We start from the raw sequence: 20,014 nt of genomic DNA on the forward strand, positions 1-20,014 counted from the left end.
GAGAGGAGATGGTTTAAGCAAAGATACTACAGCTAGTTTTGGATCTCTGTAATCTTAACAAGCAGGGATTTCTTTGCATTATTTTACAGACAAAGTTGAAATCACATTTTACAATTACTAAAACACATTTTAAAGAGTGTTGGTTATGCAGACTTTGAGATTATGACCGGAAAGTAGTATTAAAAAAAGAAAAACAGTAAAACTACTCTATATAACAGTCATGTATCCTATCCACAACCAAATTTGTCTGAAACACTCTACAGAACCAAATAAAATTTACGAGCCCTGCCCTAAAAGTCATTGAGGTGGTTCACATAGACAAATCTAAGTTTCTCAAGGAACATTTCTATTCTCTACAGCAGTTATTCCACCGTGGCACTCTAGGTGATATAGAATACGAGGCCAAACAATTGCAAAATGATATTTGAAAATCTGTTCTCTCATAGGATCATGCACAAGAAGAGCATTGGGAAAATGTTTGTGTCAATAGCATGTCCATCAATGTTAACATATAAACACAGGCAGAACTTGGAAGAAATTCCAAGACAAGTACGGTGACATAAAACATGACAGGAAAACCTTTTGGGCAGAAGTTAGGGGGGAAAGGAGAAAAAAGTAACTGTTCAGAAGTACTGCTTGTGATCAGCAATTTAATTCTCAGCAATTTCATAAGTTAAGGAGAGCACCCTTACAATGTTTGCAGAGCACTAACCACTCCAGTTCTTGGTTAATCAGCTTACAGGCACTGCACTCCTCTGAGAGGGCACATCCTCCCTGTTTTATAGCCGAGGAGACAGAGGCAGAGTTAGTAATGAACCCGAGCCTCCAGACCAAGCCAAGCCTGCCAGCTCATAACTTTATGTTACACGGGCTCTGAAACCTCCCATGCTGCAAAGTCTTGAAAATTAAGCTCATTTAAAATAAAACCAGCAAAACACAAAGTGATATTGTCTACATTAATTAACTGTCATGGCTTTAACCTCAGCCAGTAATTAAGCACCACAGCCACTCGCTCACTTCCCTGCCCCCCTCCCAGGGGGCTGGGAGAGAATCCGGAGAGTAGAAGGGAGAGAACTCCAGAGATAAAGCCAGCCTAACAGGCTGTCGTGGATAACCCAAAATGTTACTGTATTCCGCATCTGTCTGTGCCCAACACTGTCACTGTGTCTTCAAAGGCCGGTGCTGGAAATGGGATCGGGGCTTGCTGGAGTCCCTTTAAAAGCTGGGGGTCCCTTGAGCGGCTCCACTCCGGCCCCGTGGGCTTGGGGGTTTTCCTGCCTCTTGGGGTTCTTCTGCCTTTTGGGGCTTTCCTGCCTCTTGGGTCCCTGACACAGAGGTGAGGCAGCAGGAGTGAACGCTGCCCCGTTGGATTCTCTCGGGTTTGGTTTTTTCCCAGGAAGGCGCGTTTCTCGCTGCTGCCGTTCCCCGGGCGGGTTCGGGCGCCGTGTGTGCCGGCGGCGCGGGGGAGCGCGGCGGCCCCGGCGCTGCGGCTGTGCCCGCCCTGCCTTCCCCCGCTGTTCCCTCCTGTCCCCGCTGTCCCTGCCGGGTTCCAGCCCTGCCCCAGGCGCCGGCTGTGGGCCCATCGCCGCCGGAGGAACCCAGGGACGGCGCTGGGGTCATCTCAGCTCTGCCCTCCGCGCCGCGGGATCCACCCCATAGGGAAGGGGTTCCCCCACTCTTCTGGGGTTGTCTTTGTCCCCGGGGAGTTAGTGTGCCTCGGCGGTTTTGTATCTAGTGATCACTATAAATAGTGTCATTTTTGCCTGTTGCTGTTTGTCCTGTTAGTGAACTGTAATTTTTTCACTTACAGATATTTGTATTTCATTTCTCCATATTGGTGGAAAGGGATCAGTTAAAACTGTAAGGGAAGGCAGCTCACTGCAGAGCGCCTACCTCTTAAATTGCCTTGACCCAAAACACAGGCAAAGCCAAGGCCGTGCACAAAAGCAAAGCAAAGCAAGGATTTCACTCCCTGCTTCCCATGGGCAGCCAAAAGTTCAGCACGGCCCCATCAGGTGTTGGTGGTTGCTTTGCCAGGCAAGCACCCTCAGTCCATCCTCCCCCTCTTCCTCCTGTTCCCACAGCTTTACACACTGAGCGCAATGGAAAACCACACACTGTGGAATATCTGGGTCACTTGGGGTCAGCTGTGTCCCCTCCCAAATTCTTGTGCATCCCCAGCCTACTCCATCATCGTAGGGCAAGGAACAGCAAAGGCCTTGACTTTGTGTCAGCCCTGCCCAGCAGTAACAAAAACATCCCTGTATTTCAACACTGATTCCAGCACAAATGCAAAATGCAGCCCCACAGCAGCGACCTCAGAGAAAATTGATTCCATCCCAGCCAAAATGAGCACAGTAACAACCTCTGAAATTGCCTGACCCATACATAGCCATTTACTAACAGTAGATTACTTCAGAATTTTTCTTCCATTAATTCACTTCGAGACAATATCTGCTGACTTGTGATTTGACAAAATGTTTTTTATTAAAACACACCATTATGAAATACAAAATTAGGCACTACAGAAAAGATCTCTCAAGGATGCAGTGTTGCAAAATATATTCAGACTTTATGCCAGAGGTTCTGTACCTAAACTTCTAGGATATTATAGCTTCTCTGTAAAAATAAAGCACACACTGAATCATTCAGTCTTTCAGCAAGCTCCCCAAGCTAATCCAGCAGCACTAGGCTGGCAGCTGGGTTCAGCACACCAGCAGGAATCAAGCTTGGTAAAGACCACACTGCCTATCTTTCCCACAGTGTATTTCTTTTATTACAAACGTAGCTTGAAAGCCTGGCCTGAAGTGTCTGACAGTCACCAAGGAAATCACTCACATTGCTTCTTCCAGCACTTGCTGTCAACAGATTGGCAATTTCCACTTTCCTTAATGGGGAAAAGAAGAAAAAAAAAAAAAAAAAAAGGAAAATTATGTCAAGTAAGAGGCTGGAGTCTCGTTTACAAGCCATATTTGAATCCATAGCTCTGTTTAAGAGGTACTAGATTGAGACCAGATCAAGCTTACTGTCATTTTAATTATTTCATTTTATTAATGTAACATATTCATCTTATAAGATTACCAGCCCTGCACCTCATACAAAGCATAGAAGTGAAAATGCACATTTCTCAAATTCCTCTGGGTAAAATTGGCTTGAGAGATTCTCTGGTGAATATGCCCTGAAGAATTTCATTTTTGTGAAAGCAAACCAAATACACAAGAAGTTATGGGAAGGGATTTGAGGCCATGCTGCTATGCATTTTCTCAAAGTAAGTGGAATCTTTATGTTCTGAATAGCAAAAAGTATAGAAAAGCTATCTGAAATTTCACATGATGTGCCTCTGCAAGCTTTAGTTCATTTCAGCTCCACAAAGAAAGTTTAGAGCATCTTTGAAAAGAGAATCTGAGATTGCATGAAAGGCATAAGCCCAATTCCTGCCAGAAGGCCTTTGTTGCCTTCAGATGAAAAGGAGAATCTAAAAGGGGTAAAAAGCAGCAAGGCTGGATTTGCATGAGGAAACAGAGACAGACATTTAAATTCATTCTAAAGAATGATGCAAAACATTTTTATTTCTTTGTCCCTATGTTTTTGACATCTTCACTTTTTGGATAATTAAATCTTTTTCTACAGAGATTTATGACAGTTTTGTAAATGCTGTCCCTTTTTATGCAAAGAGAGAAGACAGGAAAAAAGTGAGAGTGTGTGAAGTAGTGGTGTTCTTTTCCATGCCTGTTCCTGATGGTTTTAGTTTTTCTTGAGGCAGAGACACAAAGAAATGAAAAATGAGACCAAAACTTTATTCCATGTATTTTTAACAGACACTTATTTTCTCACATTATAGTTCTTGCAGAAGTAAAAAAAAAAAAGTCACTGATAACTTTATCCAATATTTTTTTCTTAAATAAAATTTAACAGGAAGAAACTTGCTTTTTTGCAAGCCCATAGTAGTTTTCAACTGGTTTCAGAGGAGCAGCAGTCACTTCTCAGTCCTTTCAAGGAAAAGTACAGTGAGAAGAGGCAGCAGCGAGTAGAGAGATTAGGAGAGCAGTTTACCATCACTTGTAAAAAACCATCATGTGTTGCTGCTTACTCATGAAGGAGCTGATCCAGGACCCACTGAAGTAAATGACAAATTTTCATATTTGAAAAGATAATGCTATACAATCATAGATAACTATTGCTTAAGCAGAAGCTGTTCTAATACTGCAAAAAAGGGAGTTTTAAACCCATGTTTCCAGTTCCAATTTTCAGAGTAACAACTCTTCAGACAGTGGAATGCAAAGGTTTTAAATATTTTAGTTCTGAATAATGAGTACTGAAACTTAGAGAACTCAGTCAATTGAGTAAAAACATTTTTTCCTTTTTCACCCAATGGATCAACTCTAGGACCACGAAAAGATCACCAAATGAGATTGTGTAATGTTTACACATGGAGTGCAGCCTGTATGCACCCTCAAAAACACAAGATAGAAAGTAGCTCCATAAGAAGTCCACATCTGAAGCAAAAGAGTTGCATCTCAGGTGGAACAAACAGCCAGGTCAGTAAAGGCCTGCAGTGACTTCAGTTTTCTACAGTCCTGGGGTTTGGGCAGCACCAGAGCAGAGGCAGCCAAACAAGTGATCATGGTGAATTGCCCTATGTAAGCTCACACCAGTCAGTGCTTCAGTGCCAGGAAATAGCTCTACCCGGCAGAGTGCTGCCTCTGAGGACTGAAAGAGAGGGTCAGATTGTGTCAGAGAACCTTCAGCCAATGCATAACAGAGAGAATGGCTCATATATAACCGTGTGCAAGGTACTGAGTGAACCATGGTTATAATGAAATGCTCTGAACAACAATTGCCATAGAAAAGCTATCAGTGAAATCAGACACATTCACACATTTCCATCAGCTAAATGAAAGTTCCATTCCTAGCTGACCGTATTCAGCAATCAATTGGCTGTTTGTATGCACTAACTTACAAAATCAGATGATTCAATTGTCATAGCAACTGTATCCCAAATTTGGACTGTCAGGGTATATGCAAACAATCCATCTCTCAATTCATACAGCCCCTCCTTGGGGGGGTACTACACTACTTCTTCACTGGGGTACTAGAAAAACCAGCAAGTGTTATCATGTGTGAATGAAAAAGGCAGATGTGCCCATAAAATGGCAGTGGCAGAAGGGTTCTCACTTCAGGTACCACTGGTAGCTCAGACTGACAGAGAGAGGTAACTACACTAGAGCCCTTTGCCTCCTGCATCCCAGGCTTCAGAGGGAGGAAACAGGGAAGAGTGACCAAATGGAGAACACCTGTCTATTCTCTCTGCCAGAGCAGATGTGACCCCTCTAGAAGAGCAGTGTAGCTCATGCAGGTGTGTAGATGAACAGAACAGTCACCAATCCCCACAGAAGGCTGATTTTCTCTCCCCACATTCCTCAGGTGCAGTGCCACACCACTGCTGCAGCATCTCCTTTAGTTCTCTGCCAGATCCCAAGTTCTGTGTTGTGCAGAGGAGGGAAGGAAGTGCAGTGACCTGGCAGAGGCAGGGACCAGGAGAGCGAAGTGATGAAAGCTATCTTCTGTGGCAGCAGCTCCCTGACTCTGAGGTATTCACAGTCAGGTGGGGGTGGAATGGAGACAAGAGTTGTGCTGGGGAGTGCACAGGGAGAGAGGCACCAAAGGCTTCCCTCCAATGCCAGTACCAAGCTGCAAATGGATCAGAGTCTGGGATATCCGGTTTCTAGCGGTAAGAGTTGTGAGCTGAAGCTAACAGAGCAAATGACCTCCAAATCCCACTGCTGCTAAATTGTCTTTCAATGTTCACATGATATAAAGTTTTGTTAGGATCAAGCCTTATGTCCTGTAAGCACCTGAACCTCTCAGGCACACACCACGTGAAGCATTAGGTGTCCTCAGTGAGGCATTTCCATTTTAGACTTTCCAGGTGTTCCAGTACCAATTTTCATTGAACTTTGCATGGCCAAGGAGAACACGTGAACATCAAATTGCCACTTTACTGATGGAGAAATCGTGAATTCCAAAAGTTTTGGAACATCTTTCAGTGGCCTCCCCATACCTTTAAAAAGTATCAAGCTTACTAAAACTCAATACTAGCACTTTGACTCCTCCTACCTGGGTTGCACCTCAAGCCCTGGATACCATCTAATGTCACCTGAATCCTGGAAACAGTCAGCACTCTGTTTTTGAGCAGAACCATTTCTTCCTCAGTCTTACTGATAGGAAAGTCAATTCAACTCACTATTCTCATGCAACCATGTTGTTCTACCCATCAGTCACAAAAATCTGGCTGAAGAAGTGCAAGTGAGCTCCTTTAACAAGAAACAGAAAGCCTTCCACAAAGAAGCAGAATAGAGCCAGTGAGAAATGACAAACAGCAAATCCCCAGTGCCCTTCAAGGGCTCAGTAATAAAGAGCCTGGCAAAGAGCTCAGCCACTTACTCTGAACTTCCCAAGAACTGCTTCTTTCTCACAGGGCACGAATCCAAGTCTATCCAATTATCACACTTCCTGCACCAAGTTTTGTAGATGTTGCAGGTGTTAACCTTTTATTTTAATGTTCCAAATTGACCTCTTATACTAAGACTTGTCAGTGACCAACTATGAGAACAGGAGAAAGGGAAACTCTATCAGTTCCAGTTAATTGATTGTAACATAATAATATGCAACATTTGGATACACATCTGTGCTATTTGATCTACAGTCAATCTATCAAAGCAGTGAACTTCAGCACTCAGAGGCATGTCTGTGTTGATCTACTTTTTCAATTTTGCCTGCAGCCTCCTCTCTTTCCATTTGCACTTTATTTCCCAAAGAAACATCTCTGCAGAGCGACATGAAAGCAGTCCAAAATTCCACCTGTATTATTTTGTATCCCCTCCAATAGAAAGACCAGTGAAGCTTTCATGTCCAACTTGCACAATGTCTTGAAACATTTCTGGGTTCTGGATGAGCTATTCTAACTAGCTTCATGGAGTCAAATTACGTGAAGTGCTTGCTTGCAATCCATTGAAATTCTTCCAGTTACCTGAATAGTTCTACAGGCTACTAAATATAAATGCAGTGCTAGATTTTAAACTTTAGCTTTTACTTTTTAATAAATCTGGAGAAGTGTAATGTCCTTGCCAAAGTCATGCTACTAAGGCAATATGCAAATATTAAATATGAGAATGAAGAATAACGGAAAGGTATTAAGTAGAAATTGGAAGTAACTGCTGACAGTGCCTGAAAGCTAATGATGTTAATTAACAGTATTCCCAGGGATAGGTCCAAAGAAAGCATAGGAAGTGCAACAGCACAGACTTGACTTTTCTGGTTTTCTTATAGAATTCTTATCGAATATAAATGAAGTCAGAAAATGGCAAGTTTTAATTAGTATGGATAGACAGCAAAGAAGACAAAGTAAACAAGCAGTTGTACCTTCCTCATAATAAATTCACAGACAGCTCCTCCTATTCTTCCCATGGAGCCTCCGATATAAATGTGCCGTGCCCCTTCCTGTATCATGGAAATAGAGCAAGCGTAAGTTGCATCATGAGTTAGTCAAGAAGATGGATTCAGTTCATATTAGAATATAAGACCATTCTGAAAAAAACACAATAGTATGTGTCTTTCTCACAGAGTTCAAACAGGTATCTACCTGTTTTATTAGTATGTTGCAAATCAGAGAAGTATCAGGGTTTCCAAATCCCAGTTAATAAAAGAATCTTTTCCTCAGTCTGCTTATAATCTCAACAATAGAGGACAGTTAACAGCCCCACTGCAATCTCTGGATGTAAATTTATAATTATCTGGACAAAAGTAACACCACAGATTCAGACAATACTCAGTTACCAATGTCAGCTGTGTAGGTAGTGGGACTTTCCAGAATGACACAGCAACACTTTATTTGGGTTCTGATTCAAAACAAATCTATTCCTTTGAAATCCTACCATTTCTGTTTCTGTTTCTCTCCTGCTTTCACTTTGATGAATAAAAAAATTTGCAAGGCAACTCATATCAAAACAATTATTTCTCACATGAAGCTGTTTTTAGAATAATAAAAAAAAAACCAGCTTCAAGAGATGGTATTTCTGACTAGTATACAATACAAAAATATGTACAGAAAACAGGCATGAGACAAGAGGTACAAAGCCTTTATGAAGGCGTGTGTTGGTTTCGACTGGCCTGGCTCTTGGTAGCAGGGGGGCCACGGAGGTGACTTTTGTGAGAAGCTGCTGGAAGCTTCCACCATGTCCAGCAGAGCCGTTCCCTGATGGTTCTGAAGATGGACAAGCTGCTGGCCTAGGCTGCGCCAATGAGAGAGGTTGGTTACACCTCTGTGATAGCAGATTTAAGAAGAAAATCAAAACAAAGTGGGGGCACAGTTTGAATTCCAGCTAGAGAAGAGGAGGAGGTGAGAACATGTGAGGGGAAAACAACATGGAGACACCAAGGTCAGTGGAGAAGGAGGGGCAGGAGAGGCTCCAGGCACCGGAACCAAGAATCCTCTGCAGATTCATGACCTGGTGATGACCATGGTGAGGCAGCTGTGCCCCTGCAGCCCATGGGGATCCACAGGGGATGCAGAGATCCACTCACAGCCCATGGGGATCCACGGGGGATGCAGAGATCCACTCACAGCCCGTGGGGATCCATGGGGGATGCAGAGATCCACCCACAGCCCGTGGGGATCCATGGGGATGCAGTGATCCACTCACAGCCCATGGGGATCCATGGGGGATGCAGAGATCCACCCACAGCCCGTGGGGATCCATGGGGGATGCAGAGATCCACCCACAGCCCATGGGGATCCATGGGGGATGCAGAGATCCACCCACAGCCCATGGGGATCCAAGGGGGATGCAGAGATCCACCCACAGCCCATGGGGATCCATGGGGGATGCAGAGATCCACCCACAGCCCGTGGGGATCCACGAGGGATGCAGAGATCCACCCACAGCCCATGGGGATCCACGGGGGATGCAGAGATCCACCCACAGCCCCTGGGGAGGTGCCCAGGCCGGAGCAGGTGATGCCTGGAGGAGGCTGTGATCCAGTGGGAGACCCAGTGGAGAGAGGGCCCTGCTCCCAGGCTGGAGCAGCCTGTCCTTGCAGGACTGCACCCCACGGAACAGTGCCCCACGCTGCAGCAGTCGGGGAGGGACTCGCACTGCAGCAGGGGCAGTGCAGCTGCTGCTCGTGAGAGTGGAGCCATGCTGGAGACGTTCTCAGAACTGTCTCCTGTGGGAGGCACCTCAAGGTCTCACAGGGGAAGGACTCCTCTCCCGGAGCCGCAGAAGAAGATCTCAGGTGATGAATGGACCAAACCCCTGCCCTGTCTCCCTGAGCTGCTGGTGGGAAGGAAGGAGGTGTTGCGGGGAAAAAAAGGTGTTTTAAGGGCTTACTTTACTTCTCATTATCCTCCTCTGACTTTGTTGTTAATAAAATTCACTTTCCATCTCTAAATTGAGCCTTTTTTGCCCTTGGAGTGTTTTCTCCCAGTCCTAATCTCAATTCATGAACTTTTCATTTATTTTTTCCATTCTCCTCTCCCCAGCTGTGGTAGGGGAGCACGAGTGAATGACTTTTGTGGGTGCTTGGCATTTGGTCAGTGTCAAACAAGACAGGAGGAAACAACAGCAGGAAGACAGCCTGGTTATTTAGTCCGAGAAACGTTGTGTAGGCATAGACACCATCCTCAGGTGGAAACCATATCTACAAACAGCAGGTACCAGCTGCACACGCTGATCTTTTACTCCAACATTCCCTTCCTGGAAAAGCCAAGGCCAGCCATGTGTGAAGGGTGGCTTAAGTTAAGCTGCCGAGAGGGACACAACACCTTGGCTACAAGGGAGTTTATGAGGGATCAGGAGGGAAGCAGTGACACCTTGGCAGAAGCTGTGACTCAGGACTGTGCTTCAGAACAACTTTATGTAGGTTCACTGGTTCCAGCATATGGGATCAGCTACTGGTGCGACAAATCAACTGGGAATACCAACTTCTCTGACAGCATGAAAGTCCTCAAGAGGCATATATTAAAAGTCACCTAATGTGTGTACTGATCTGTGCCTTGGCTCCCCGATTTGTAATTTTTTCTTGTTCAAACTGATGGATGAACTGAATGTTTTTAATTATTTCCAGGCTATGCCCTTCAGAATTGCATTGCTTTCCCTGCATACAGTACTTCTGTCCAGAGACTCCCTTGCTTCATTAAGATGGAAAGTCATTTCAGTTACAAAAAGCCAGAGTAATCGTGTTTTAATCAACTGAAGTGCACACAAGCTGCTACCATCCTAAGTACCCCACGACACTAATGCAGCAGCACAAGGCTGTGTTGCATGCTGCCTGTGGGATGGAGGAACCCCAGATTTGCCTGCTTTAGAAATGACACCCACAGTTTCACTTAGATCCAATGTCTGCATCTCTGAAGCTGACATGGACGGAAAAGGCACAAGAACAATGGAAAGTAGTGGTGCGTTAGCACAATACCAGCACAGGACAGGGGACAATGAGGCTCTCTTTTTGGGAAGTGTGCTACTTCACCACAACAACTGCTTAAGAATAAGCCATCAGTCAGAGTTCAAAATTCCTCAAACAGATTGCACTTAAACTGTTAGAAATTGTATGCTTGACAACGGTAGGATTTAAACAAAAAGCTGAGAATTCAGGACAAACGTGTTACCTGAGTTACAAAGGAACTCACACATGAAAGAAAGCTCAAAGAGACTAAAAAACCCCGACCCTCAGCAGCTTGGCAAACTTCTTATGTCTTCCAAAACTAGGGGGAAAAAAGAAGCTCTTTGCTCAAAGGGCTATAATTAACTACTTAGAGCTCCAAAGGCCTAGTTTGGAGTCTGGGAAACAGCCACAGAAAGATTCCATTATTTCCCCCAGCGCAAAGGAAATAACCACCAAACCTGTCTGGCAAGGGCTGGACGTGCACCTTTGAAGCCAAGCATTCTCTGTCAGAGTTTGCCCACGTGTGGGAAGTGACACCACACACTTGCAGCTTCACTGGGGACTCAGAGGGATCAGATTATGCAGTTTCACTTGACAGGTTTGCTTCTTTCCTGATGCACAATTTAAGATGTGCCACTGCTTTGCTAAGCCTTCTTTACTTGGCCTCATTAATTCCATCTGTATTAAAACAAGATACTGTGTGCAGTTTAGATGGAACTCTTGAAGGCATTTTTCCAAATCAAACTGTAAGTTTATGTTAGGAAAAGGATTCACAGCACATAGTTAAAAACAGGCACACATTAAAAGTCTGTTCTAATTAGGCCTTAATTTTTGTAGAAATTCTTTTATTTTAGAGGTTTATATATTTCAAAAGTATTCCAGATGTGTATACTACACCTATATTTTATATAGATGTAAAACCAAATAATTTACTATGGTAGCAATCTTTAACTAAATTTCTTTACTGAGTAATTTAATTCAAATACGCAAACAATTACCAGAGTAAGTTAGAATCAGATATGGGTAGGTCTTCTATACTGTATGAGCTCAGTTTAAATTTAGAAGGGAAAAAAAAAAAAAAAAAACCAAGCTATCTTAATTTTCTGATCAGTATTTTTGAGAAAATCTTCTTCCAGCTAATTTTTTTCATCCTTATCGGAATTCTGAGTACTACGCCATGAATCATTCTGCAATTAAGTACACATTGTTGTCTCAGAAAAGACCTAAGACTGGGGTGTATGTGGACAGGACACTTGACAGAAATGTTTCTGAAATGCCGTAACAGCCGTTCCAGAGTAATTTCACAAATCTGTTTGGATGAAGCAAACAAGAGCACTCTGTGCACAGAAGCCCTGTAAGGGATGAGTTTCAGACGCAGAATTATCATTTTTATTTTAAAATATTTCAGCTGTAGTTGAGTCTCAATGCAGAGCAAAACACCAGAGGCAAACCAAAATTAGGTCTTGAAGCAGAGACAGAGGAGAAGGCAGAATGGTAAAACTATACAGTATTACACAAGGAAGATGAAGGCCATTTTATTGTGCTGGTAGTAGCATTTGGAAAAGAAAATAAAAAAAGAATAGCTCACAGTGGGTTTCACTGTGTGGTAGGACTGGACCAAACACAGGCCAGGCTCAAGCCTGGAAAATCATGGTCACACAAGTGAGAGAGAAAAGAACACCATGAAAACCACCATAAACAATCTGTAATGGAGAGGATGAGTCTGTCTCTGCTATTCCCTCTGTGTTGGGGCACCAGTGAGATGCTGGTCATCATCACCTCTGGCACCTTAGAGTTATTGATCACTTCCTTTAACTGCCAGACACCAGTGGTTTATTTATGACCAAAAATATTACCCTTTTGGCAATAACATCAAAGACCTGGTAAAAATATGGATAGGAAAGGTGTAGTATAACAATAAATTTAGATTTTGATTAGTAGAATAGATCTGTGCAATATAACTTCCCTGACTTCACTGCACTTAAGAGGTTTTTATCATGTAGATTTAAATCTAAAGTGACAGACTGTATCACGAGAAAGACAACTAAGGAAGCCAAATTTAGATGTCACAAATTCAGAAAACATCAAAGAGATTGGCAAGTGCTTCACCAAACATTTATATAAAGCAGGAATTATTGTTCTGATTACATCTTAAAGCCAGTAAATGAATTACCATCTTTTTAAATGGCTACTCATCCTCTCCTAACTTTTTTTTTTTCAAAGCAAAGCATATCAGTACAAAATATTAATCTCTTGAGTAAGTTATCTTTAGGAAACACTACTACAAAAACATAATCACGATTAACCACAAAATAGGTAGGTTTCATACCTGCCCTTTGCACTTTTGTGGGATTTTATTAATAATTGTTAGTTGGGGCACAAATTTAAGATGCAATTACACAAAGTATGTGGGTTTGCTACAAGGTACCAGAGCTTGCTTTAAGTCAGAGCAAATGACCACAACTGAAGAAAACTAACTCTAAGTTACATTATAATTTGGACACAAGAAATGCTCCGATATTTGTAACTGATTCCATCTGAAGTACTTCCCCAGTTTTTTGATAAGTGACCAAAAGTCTTCCCTCACCTATTTAAGTTTTCAACTGTAAGAAGCTCAAAATACTTTTGAAAAGGGAACACATCTTCCCCATCTTACGAGTTAAGTAACTACTCCAAGTAGCTGTATTAATGATGCCTTACAGCAAAGGCCAAGCTGCTCAAATAGCTTAAAATTAGGCCCTTAGGGTTAGCAAAAAAGAAGCAGTTACATTTACTGACAAATAAAACATTTTCATGGTTCAAACAGATCACTCATGCCTTAGTATCAGTTGTTTCAAAGTGCTGGTGCTCAGGTTTTGCTGGGGTTTTTGGACAGCAGGTTCCTGCCCTGGCTTGCTCTGTAACACACAACAGTAGAATAAATGTGGTTCTGTGACTGATCACATGAGGAACTGGACAACAGCTCAGGAGCGTCTCCTAAAGCCTAAAGGTGCAGAAGAATCAGCCTCAGGTCTCCAGAACCCACACAGGAATGCTACAGACAAGCTCTATTTCTCTTTAGTAGAGTCCTTCTGACTTTAATTTGCAGCTAAACATTTTTGAGAAGCAGCTAGGAGAAGGCTTAAGACTCTTTCTGTAAGGTGTCTAGAACTTATTTCTGATGAAGTAAAAATAAACACTCTTTACTTTTAATAGGCACAGGATCACAATATCCCACACAATCTTGAGTTCATGGCTAACAAATTGCAGTAGTGGAGTTAAAGATCAAACCAAAAGCATCATGAACAGTGTTAGAGAAGCTCTTGGAGCATAGAAATAACCAGAGCAATTTGATTTGGAGTCTACTACGAATATCAGTTTGTAGATGTGATTTCAAAAATAAAGCATGACTGATGATCTAAGCTGGACTTGCCACCCTAACTGCAGTAAGTCATAATGTGAACCATCATGCAAGGTGTTTCTGAGAGCTTTCCTGCTACTCTGAAAATCAACCTAATGGGTCTGAGCTTTCATTGAATGATTTGCAAGACCTTTAACTGTAATTGTCTTTGTCCAAAAGGCTGTGGATTCATCATGCAGGCTTATTAAACTGAAGTCTTCAAGCAACATTGACAATGATGACAACAGTTCTACCAGTAGAAAAGTCCCAAACAAATGTCATAATTCCATAGCATTTCCATTATCCATTCCTGTATTATGAAGTTATAGCAAAGGTTATGCTCATGAAAGAAACCCCACACATCAGCTAAAGCTACTGTCTAGGTTTTTCACATCTTCATTATTCTATTTTCAGGTAAATATCACTGTAGAAGTCAGAAGATCAGAGAAAATATGGTTCTGTATTGTTTGCCTCTCCAAAAGTGTGCAAATATTATCTCACTTACACACAACACCACTGCGTGTTGCCTTTACAGCAGAGTACTCCATGCAAGCTGCTGTTATGATTAAGTACTGTCCTATCCAAAGTTCCAGGGCAGAAGCCATATAGCTTTGGGTAAATACACAAAGGACAGGGGTTTTTTGGTTTTTTTAGATCTCTAACCTGGAATCACAATCTTCAGCTGATCCTTGTTCTGCTACTGGCCTTTTAACTGAGGTTAAACAATCACTTTTGTTCATCTCAGTTTCCCCATCTGTAAAATGGTGAAAGTCATAGAGTCTTTCACTCCATTTCACAATTTTTATGACATCTATATATAAAGAGGCCTTTCAAGGATTATTGTTACTATGAATATTAATTATGATTCACCACTGGTCTATTTGTCATTGCATTAACAACACTTGTTCTATCAGTCTAGAAGAAAAAAAAACTAATGTTTTTTATTTCTAAATAATTACTTTACTTTCTTTCTTTGTTTAGGGATAAAATATAACATGGGATTCCAGCAACCAAAAAAAGTAAGTTTTCAGAAGTACTTAAAGAAAATAGTACCCATATTCTGAGTGTGGAGTACAGACAGAGACGGCTCAGATAAGGCCACTACACCGGAGATGAAGCACTGAAAAGGAAAGATGCATCAAAAGCTTAGCCATGAAAATGCAAATTTTCCTTTAAAAATAGGAATTTGATAAGCTATGCAACTTCAGTTTTATGAGTTTTTTCCTAGACTGGATATTGCTAAAAGATACTGTAAACTTTGCATATATTAATATTCTGTATGAAATCGCACCGATCAAATGAATGCCTTGAGAGGTACTTAAAAACAGGCTGAAGCGAAATTCTGGTGAAATTCCTCCATCTAGCGGCTGTGGGGCTGCGCGGGGCTGCCTCCAGCCCACAGTTAAAGGACAAGGGCAGCACGGGCAAAGGAAGAGCCGCGCAGCTGCCAGCTCTTCCCAGATGCCATCACCCGCCCCGATCGCTGACAGGGGCTGACAGCTCCTCTGCAGCTCCAGCCCGACCTTCTGCTTCTGCACGCTGACAGAAGACATTCAAGTTTCCAAAAACTCCGGGGTCGTCATCGGCATCATTAAAAGTCCACAATTCTAGGAAGCCTGAATGTGATAACCTTTAAATATCAGCCGTGTCATGAGTTAATGGCATCGGATTGCGGCCAGTCTTGTAAAGGGTAATATTTAGAAATGCATCTGGTATTTACAAAGCCAAACACATTTGTGACTACGGAAACAACCTCTGAAGATGAGGGTAGAGTACAACAATCACTCCCAACAACTGAATAGTGTTTTGCATGACAAATTATCAGTCGGTTTCCCAGTCTGCACACCACCTCCACTACCAGAGTATCCAACCTGAATTCTGCAAGTGTCCTGAAACTTGTGTTTAATACTGATCTGTTGTGTTAAAGTTTTATATAGTAATTATCAATATTACCACGTCACCTACAAAATACAATTTGATTTTTTGTTCTTTTGCCACCAATGTTTTTTGTAATGAATTCTGAATCTCTTTTCTGAGACTTTTTTATTCTCTGACCCTTTAACAAGACTGTGACAAGATATAACTTCCATGACAGAACAAGTTTGTCACCTATTGCATTGCTTTTTTCAGACAGCAAACACTTGTAAAATTGATTAAGATTTAATCTGCCGCGCTGAAAGAGCAAGACCCTTCTAATCCTCAACTGTACTTAAATTAAAATTCACACGGTATCTTATTTTTAAGCCAGTTTAAAATACTATTGGGGAAACAGTGAAAGTCAAAAATTTAAATTTAAAGTTGTAAACCCTCTAACTAAGTATTTTGGGTCAGCAATAAACACTCTGCAACTACATATGCTCCTCTGTTGAAATACTCCATTGTAGTTCATATGCTGCTCTGATCCAAGTGACCTCAAAATGGGGATGACACATAGTTAAACAGTGACAAGAACCTATTTTTAATCTTACAGGCATAGACAGGATTTAATTCAGCTACCTTAAAAAGCAGGAAGTAATGGAGCACACCTGGGCTGTATGCAGGAAGTATTAACAGAGAGATCCCCCAATGAAAAAGGGCAAGTCCCAGAAAGCCTTACCCACAGACCTGCTTTACTGACTCAGTTTTTGCTGACCTAACCCCAGCCACAGCTTAATTCCCACCTCTTTCTGCTTCTCATCCAGTGTCAATTGCTGTGCTCCCAGGCTCACCTCACTCAGGCCTCCCTCTGGGGTCCCCTTCATGCTGCTCTCACCAAACCCACTTCTTGTGTGCCAAACCTCTGCGTTTTCACTGACACCCTTCCTGTTTCCCTCTGCCCACACTTAAATCTCACTCCACAAACTCTACAAACTCCCTCCCTTCCCCGTTGGGCTTCACTCTGCCAAACTGTCCTCACTGCAAAGATAAATTACTGTAGTGGTGGTGATGGTGGGAAACACACCACCCAAACAAACAAACAAACAAACCCTTCAGTTCCTGTGACAACAGGGGCAGTCTGGAATAATTAAGCAAGTCCTCAAAATACTCAGATACCTTTTTGTAGAAATGATACAAAATCTAAAAAAAAATCTGTCAAGGTCTGGGTACAGCACCTAAAACACAGTAATACAGTTTAATCCTAATAGGAACTAGAATTTACTGCATTTTTAGATCAGGTTCATCTCTGCCTTTGCGCTTCACATAAGCACAGAACAAGCTGACAAGAGAAGAGCCCACACCACAGTGCAGTGCTGAGGGCTTGTGGCAATGTGTTTTGTTGTACAGTTCTAAAAGTTATGAAAGATCCACATGAAGTGGTGCAAGCTGTAAGTAGTGACAATCTCTCATTTACTAATCTCTTTAATCTATTTTTCCTCAGCAGGACTGTGTTTCCAGCAATAACCAGGATACAAGATTAAGGAAAAACACTGCAGACAGAGCAGCAACAGTTAAGCAGAGCAATTCATTAGAGCCATCTGAAAGTGTGCCCACCAAGCTTCAAAGCACTGACAGAAGGCAAAGCAGCATCCTGTTTGCTATGAAAGATCAACAGAAAGGTGAAGAAATTAATTCCATCAAGCTCCATAAACGCAGGAGGAGGTTTATAATTAAAAAGAGCCCAATTCTGATTTCCATGAACAGCTCCATTCTCAACCTGCCCACACTTAAATATGAGGATAGAAACAACAGCAAGTGGAAAAGTCTCTATCAGATCCAAGGAGAAAGGAAGCGGATTATGAGGGAAACTTGTTCAAAATACAAGAGTAATAACAGAAGAATAATCACTCCTTATCACGTGTCTAGAATATTTGTAGAAGATAAATACAGAGTTTTATACTGCGAAGTCCCAAAAGCCGGCTGCTCCAACTGGAAGCGGGTGCTGATGGTGCTGAACGGGCTGGCCTCCTCCACGAAGGACATCCAGCACAACACCGTGCACTACGGGAACTACCTGAAACGCCTGGATGGCTTTGACCACAAGGGAATTTATCACAGGCTCAACACCTACACAAAGATGCTGTTCATTCGTGAGCCTTTTGAAAAGCTGGTATCTGCCTTTCGGGACAAGTTTGAACATCCAAACAACTACTACCACCCGGTGTTTGGGAAAGCCATCATTTCCAGATACCGTGTCAATGCCACCAAGGAAGCATTAAGGACAGGCTCTGGAGTCAAGTTTAAAGAGTTCATTCAATATCTCCTGGATGTACACAGGCCAGTGGGTATGGATATACACTGGGATCACGTCAATAGGCTTTGCAGCCCATGTTTAATAGACTATGACTTCGTTGGGAAATTTGAAAGTATGGAAGAGGATGCAAACTTTTTCTTGCACTTAATTGGTGCTCCACAAAATTTAACTTTCCCCAAGTTTAAAGATCGTCACTCCAACGAAGAAAGAACTACCACTAAAATTACACAACAGTATTTTGCACAGCTTTCTCCTTCTCAACGACAACAAAGCTATGACTTTTACTATATGGATTACTTGATGTTCAACTACTCAAAACCTTTTGAAGATTTATATTAATTTTAGAGCCTGGATATTTCCAGTCTCATCAGTTGAATTGTGTGATAAATCCAGGTGGCATCTGTTTATATATACTTACCTGTTTGCAAACAATGAGTTGAAGAGCAGGGAAAAACCCAAACCAGAATATAAACAGATGTTTACACCTTCACCTTAATTGCCTCCTTTTTCAAATCATAACTTTTCTATAATTTCTCCATATGAAATGTATGTATGTATATGTATAATATGTCAGGGTCCCCAAATAAAGCACAGAATTTTCCAGGCTGGTGTGGCCTGTGTTTGCACTTAGGGAACAGTGTGTTTGAAGTGAGGGAAACACAGCTGGCAATTCTAAAGTACAGCCAGTATTTCAAGCTCTTTACTGTTCAGAAAATCAGTCTGAAAGTGATGGAACAGCAAGAAAGAAAATACACTGAGTAATATTTACAGTGTGTTGAAATGTTCAAGGCATGAAAGCCATACACAGGCCCTATGTGTTTGAAGGTGGATGTTGATCACTGTTTCCTGATCCTCTTAAGCTAGTTAGGGAGAAAAGGTCTGATCATACTTACACTGTTCATAAACACACTGGTGAAAACAACTAATGCTAAATGACCATGCGAGAGCAGTATTAAGCCAGATGTTGCAATTCAGAGTGAGGATGTGTTCTCCCCCTTCAATATTTCCCTTATGGCACATTCATCTGCAAAAAGATAAAATGCAGGCGAACATTTGCATCTTTATAAATGTTATTAAAATTCTTTTAATCCTTTGCATTAACATAAATCTCTGGTTTAATCTTCATAGTCACCAGGATTATCAAATCTTTCCATCATAATAACAAGCAAGAATAAATGCCACTTCCTGCCCAACAGGGTCATTCTTTTCATTGCTGCAAACAATTTGCACTTGCTAATTTTAGTAACAATTATATCTGACTTAACATGCAAAAAATATTTCAGGTGTTTTAGTTCAATTTCTACTCTGGAGAGAACTTTCTCTTCTCTACCAGAGTGTCTTGTGAGAATAAAATACTTGACATTCCACTAGTTACTGTCTTTAATCACAGGACATTCTGATTTGGAAGTGACGCACAAGAATTCTTAAGCCAAACTCTCAAGTGAATGGCCCATACAAGAATCAAATCCCCAGCCCTGGCATTATCAGCACCATGCTCTGACCAACTGAGCCAGCCTCAGCTCTGTAAATTTTCACTCAAATTCTGTATACACAACCCTTGTTTACATGTCATTTATTCACTTGACATTATATTTAAACTGGCCATACTGGAACAAGGATCCAACTCCATCACAATGCCAAAGCTGGACTCCCCAGTAACTTCTAGAGTTTGTATTTCACAGCCAAGATTTCCACCACAACTGGCACTGCACAAATGTAAACACCTAAGAAACAACGCTTGTTTCAATCTGTTTCCAGGTTCAGAACCTCATTTGGACAGTTTCATGTACCACAAGAACTGGCATCAGAGTTTCCCCAGAAACACTCAGTATATTTTTGGGGTTTTAAAAATTTTTAAAGGGAAAAAATTGTTTCAAAATACTGAAAGCTTCACTGACAAATACTTTACATATCAAGTCTGTCATCACATTTTCCATTTTTGTTCAGAGCAAAATTGGTTGCTTTAGAAGTCATGTGGAACTTGCACTGTTCCATGAAACCAGTCTTCCCTGTCTGGCCAA

At 41.9% G+C, this 20,014-nt stretch overlaps 1 protein-coding gene across 3 annotated transcripts in view; it reads left to right on the forward strand.

Annotated features, from left to right (window-relative positions):
- Window positions 1-18,606, forward strand: part of CHST8 (carbohydrate sulfotransferase 8) — a 181,286-nt gene extending 162,680 nt beyond the window's left edge. For all 3 annotated transcript variants that reach the window (XM_066194893.1, XM_066194894.1, XM_066194895.1), the window contains 2 exons: window positions 14,804-14,841; window positions 17,181-18,606. In XM_066194893.1, the coding sequence (XP_066050990.1) occupies window positions 14,804-14,841; window positions 17,181-18,332 (1,190 nt within the window). In that variant the 3' untranslated portion in view covers window positions 18,333-18,606. The remainder of the gene's footprint in view (window positions 1-14,803; window positions 14,842-17,180) is intronic.
- The last annotated feature ends 1,408 nt before the right edge of the window (window positions 18,607-20,014 follow it).

This window comes from Chamaea fasciata, unplaced genomic scaffold (genome assembly GCF_029207755.1).
Source record: "Chamaea fasciata isolate MVZ Bird 193981 ecotype frontalis unplaced genomic scaffold, bChaFas1.0.hap1 SCAF_12, whole genome shotgun sequence".
In the NCBI taxonomy this organism is placed as follows: Eukaryota; Metazoa; Chordata; class Aves; order Passeriformes; family Sylviidae; genus Chamaea; species Chamaea fasciata.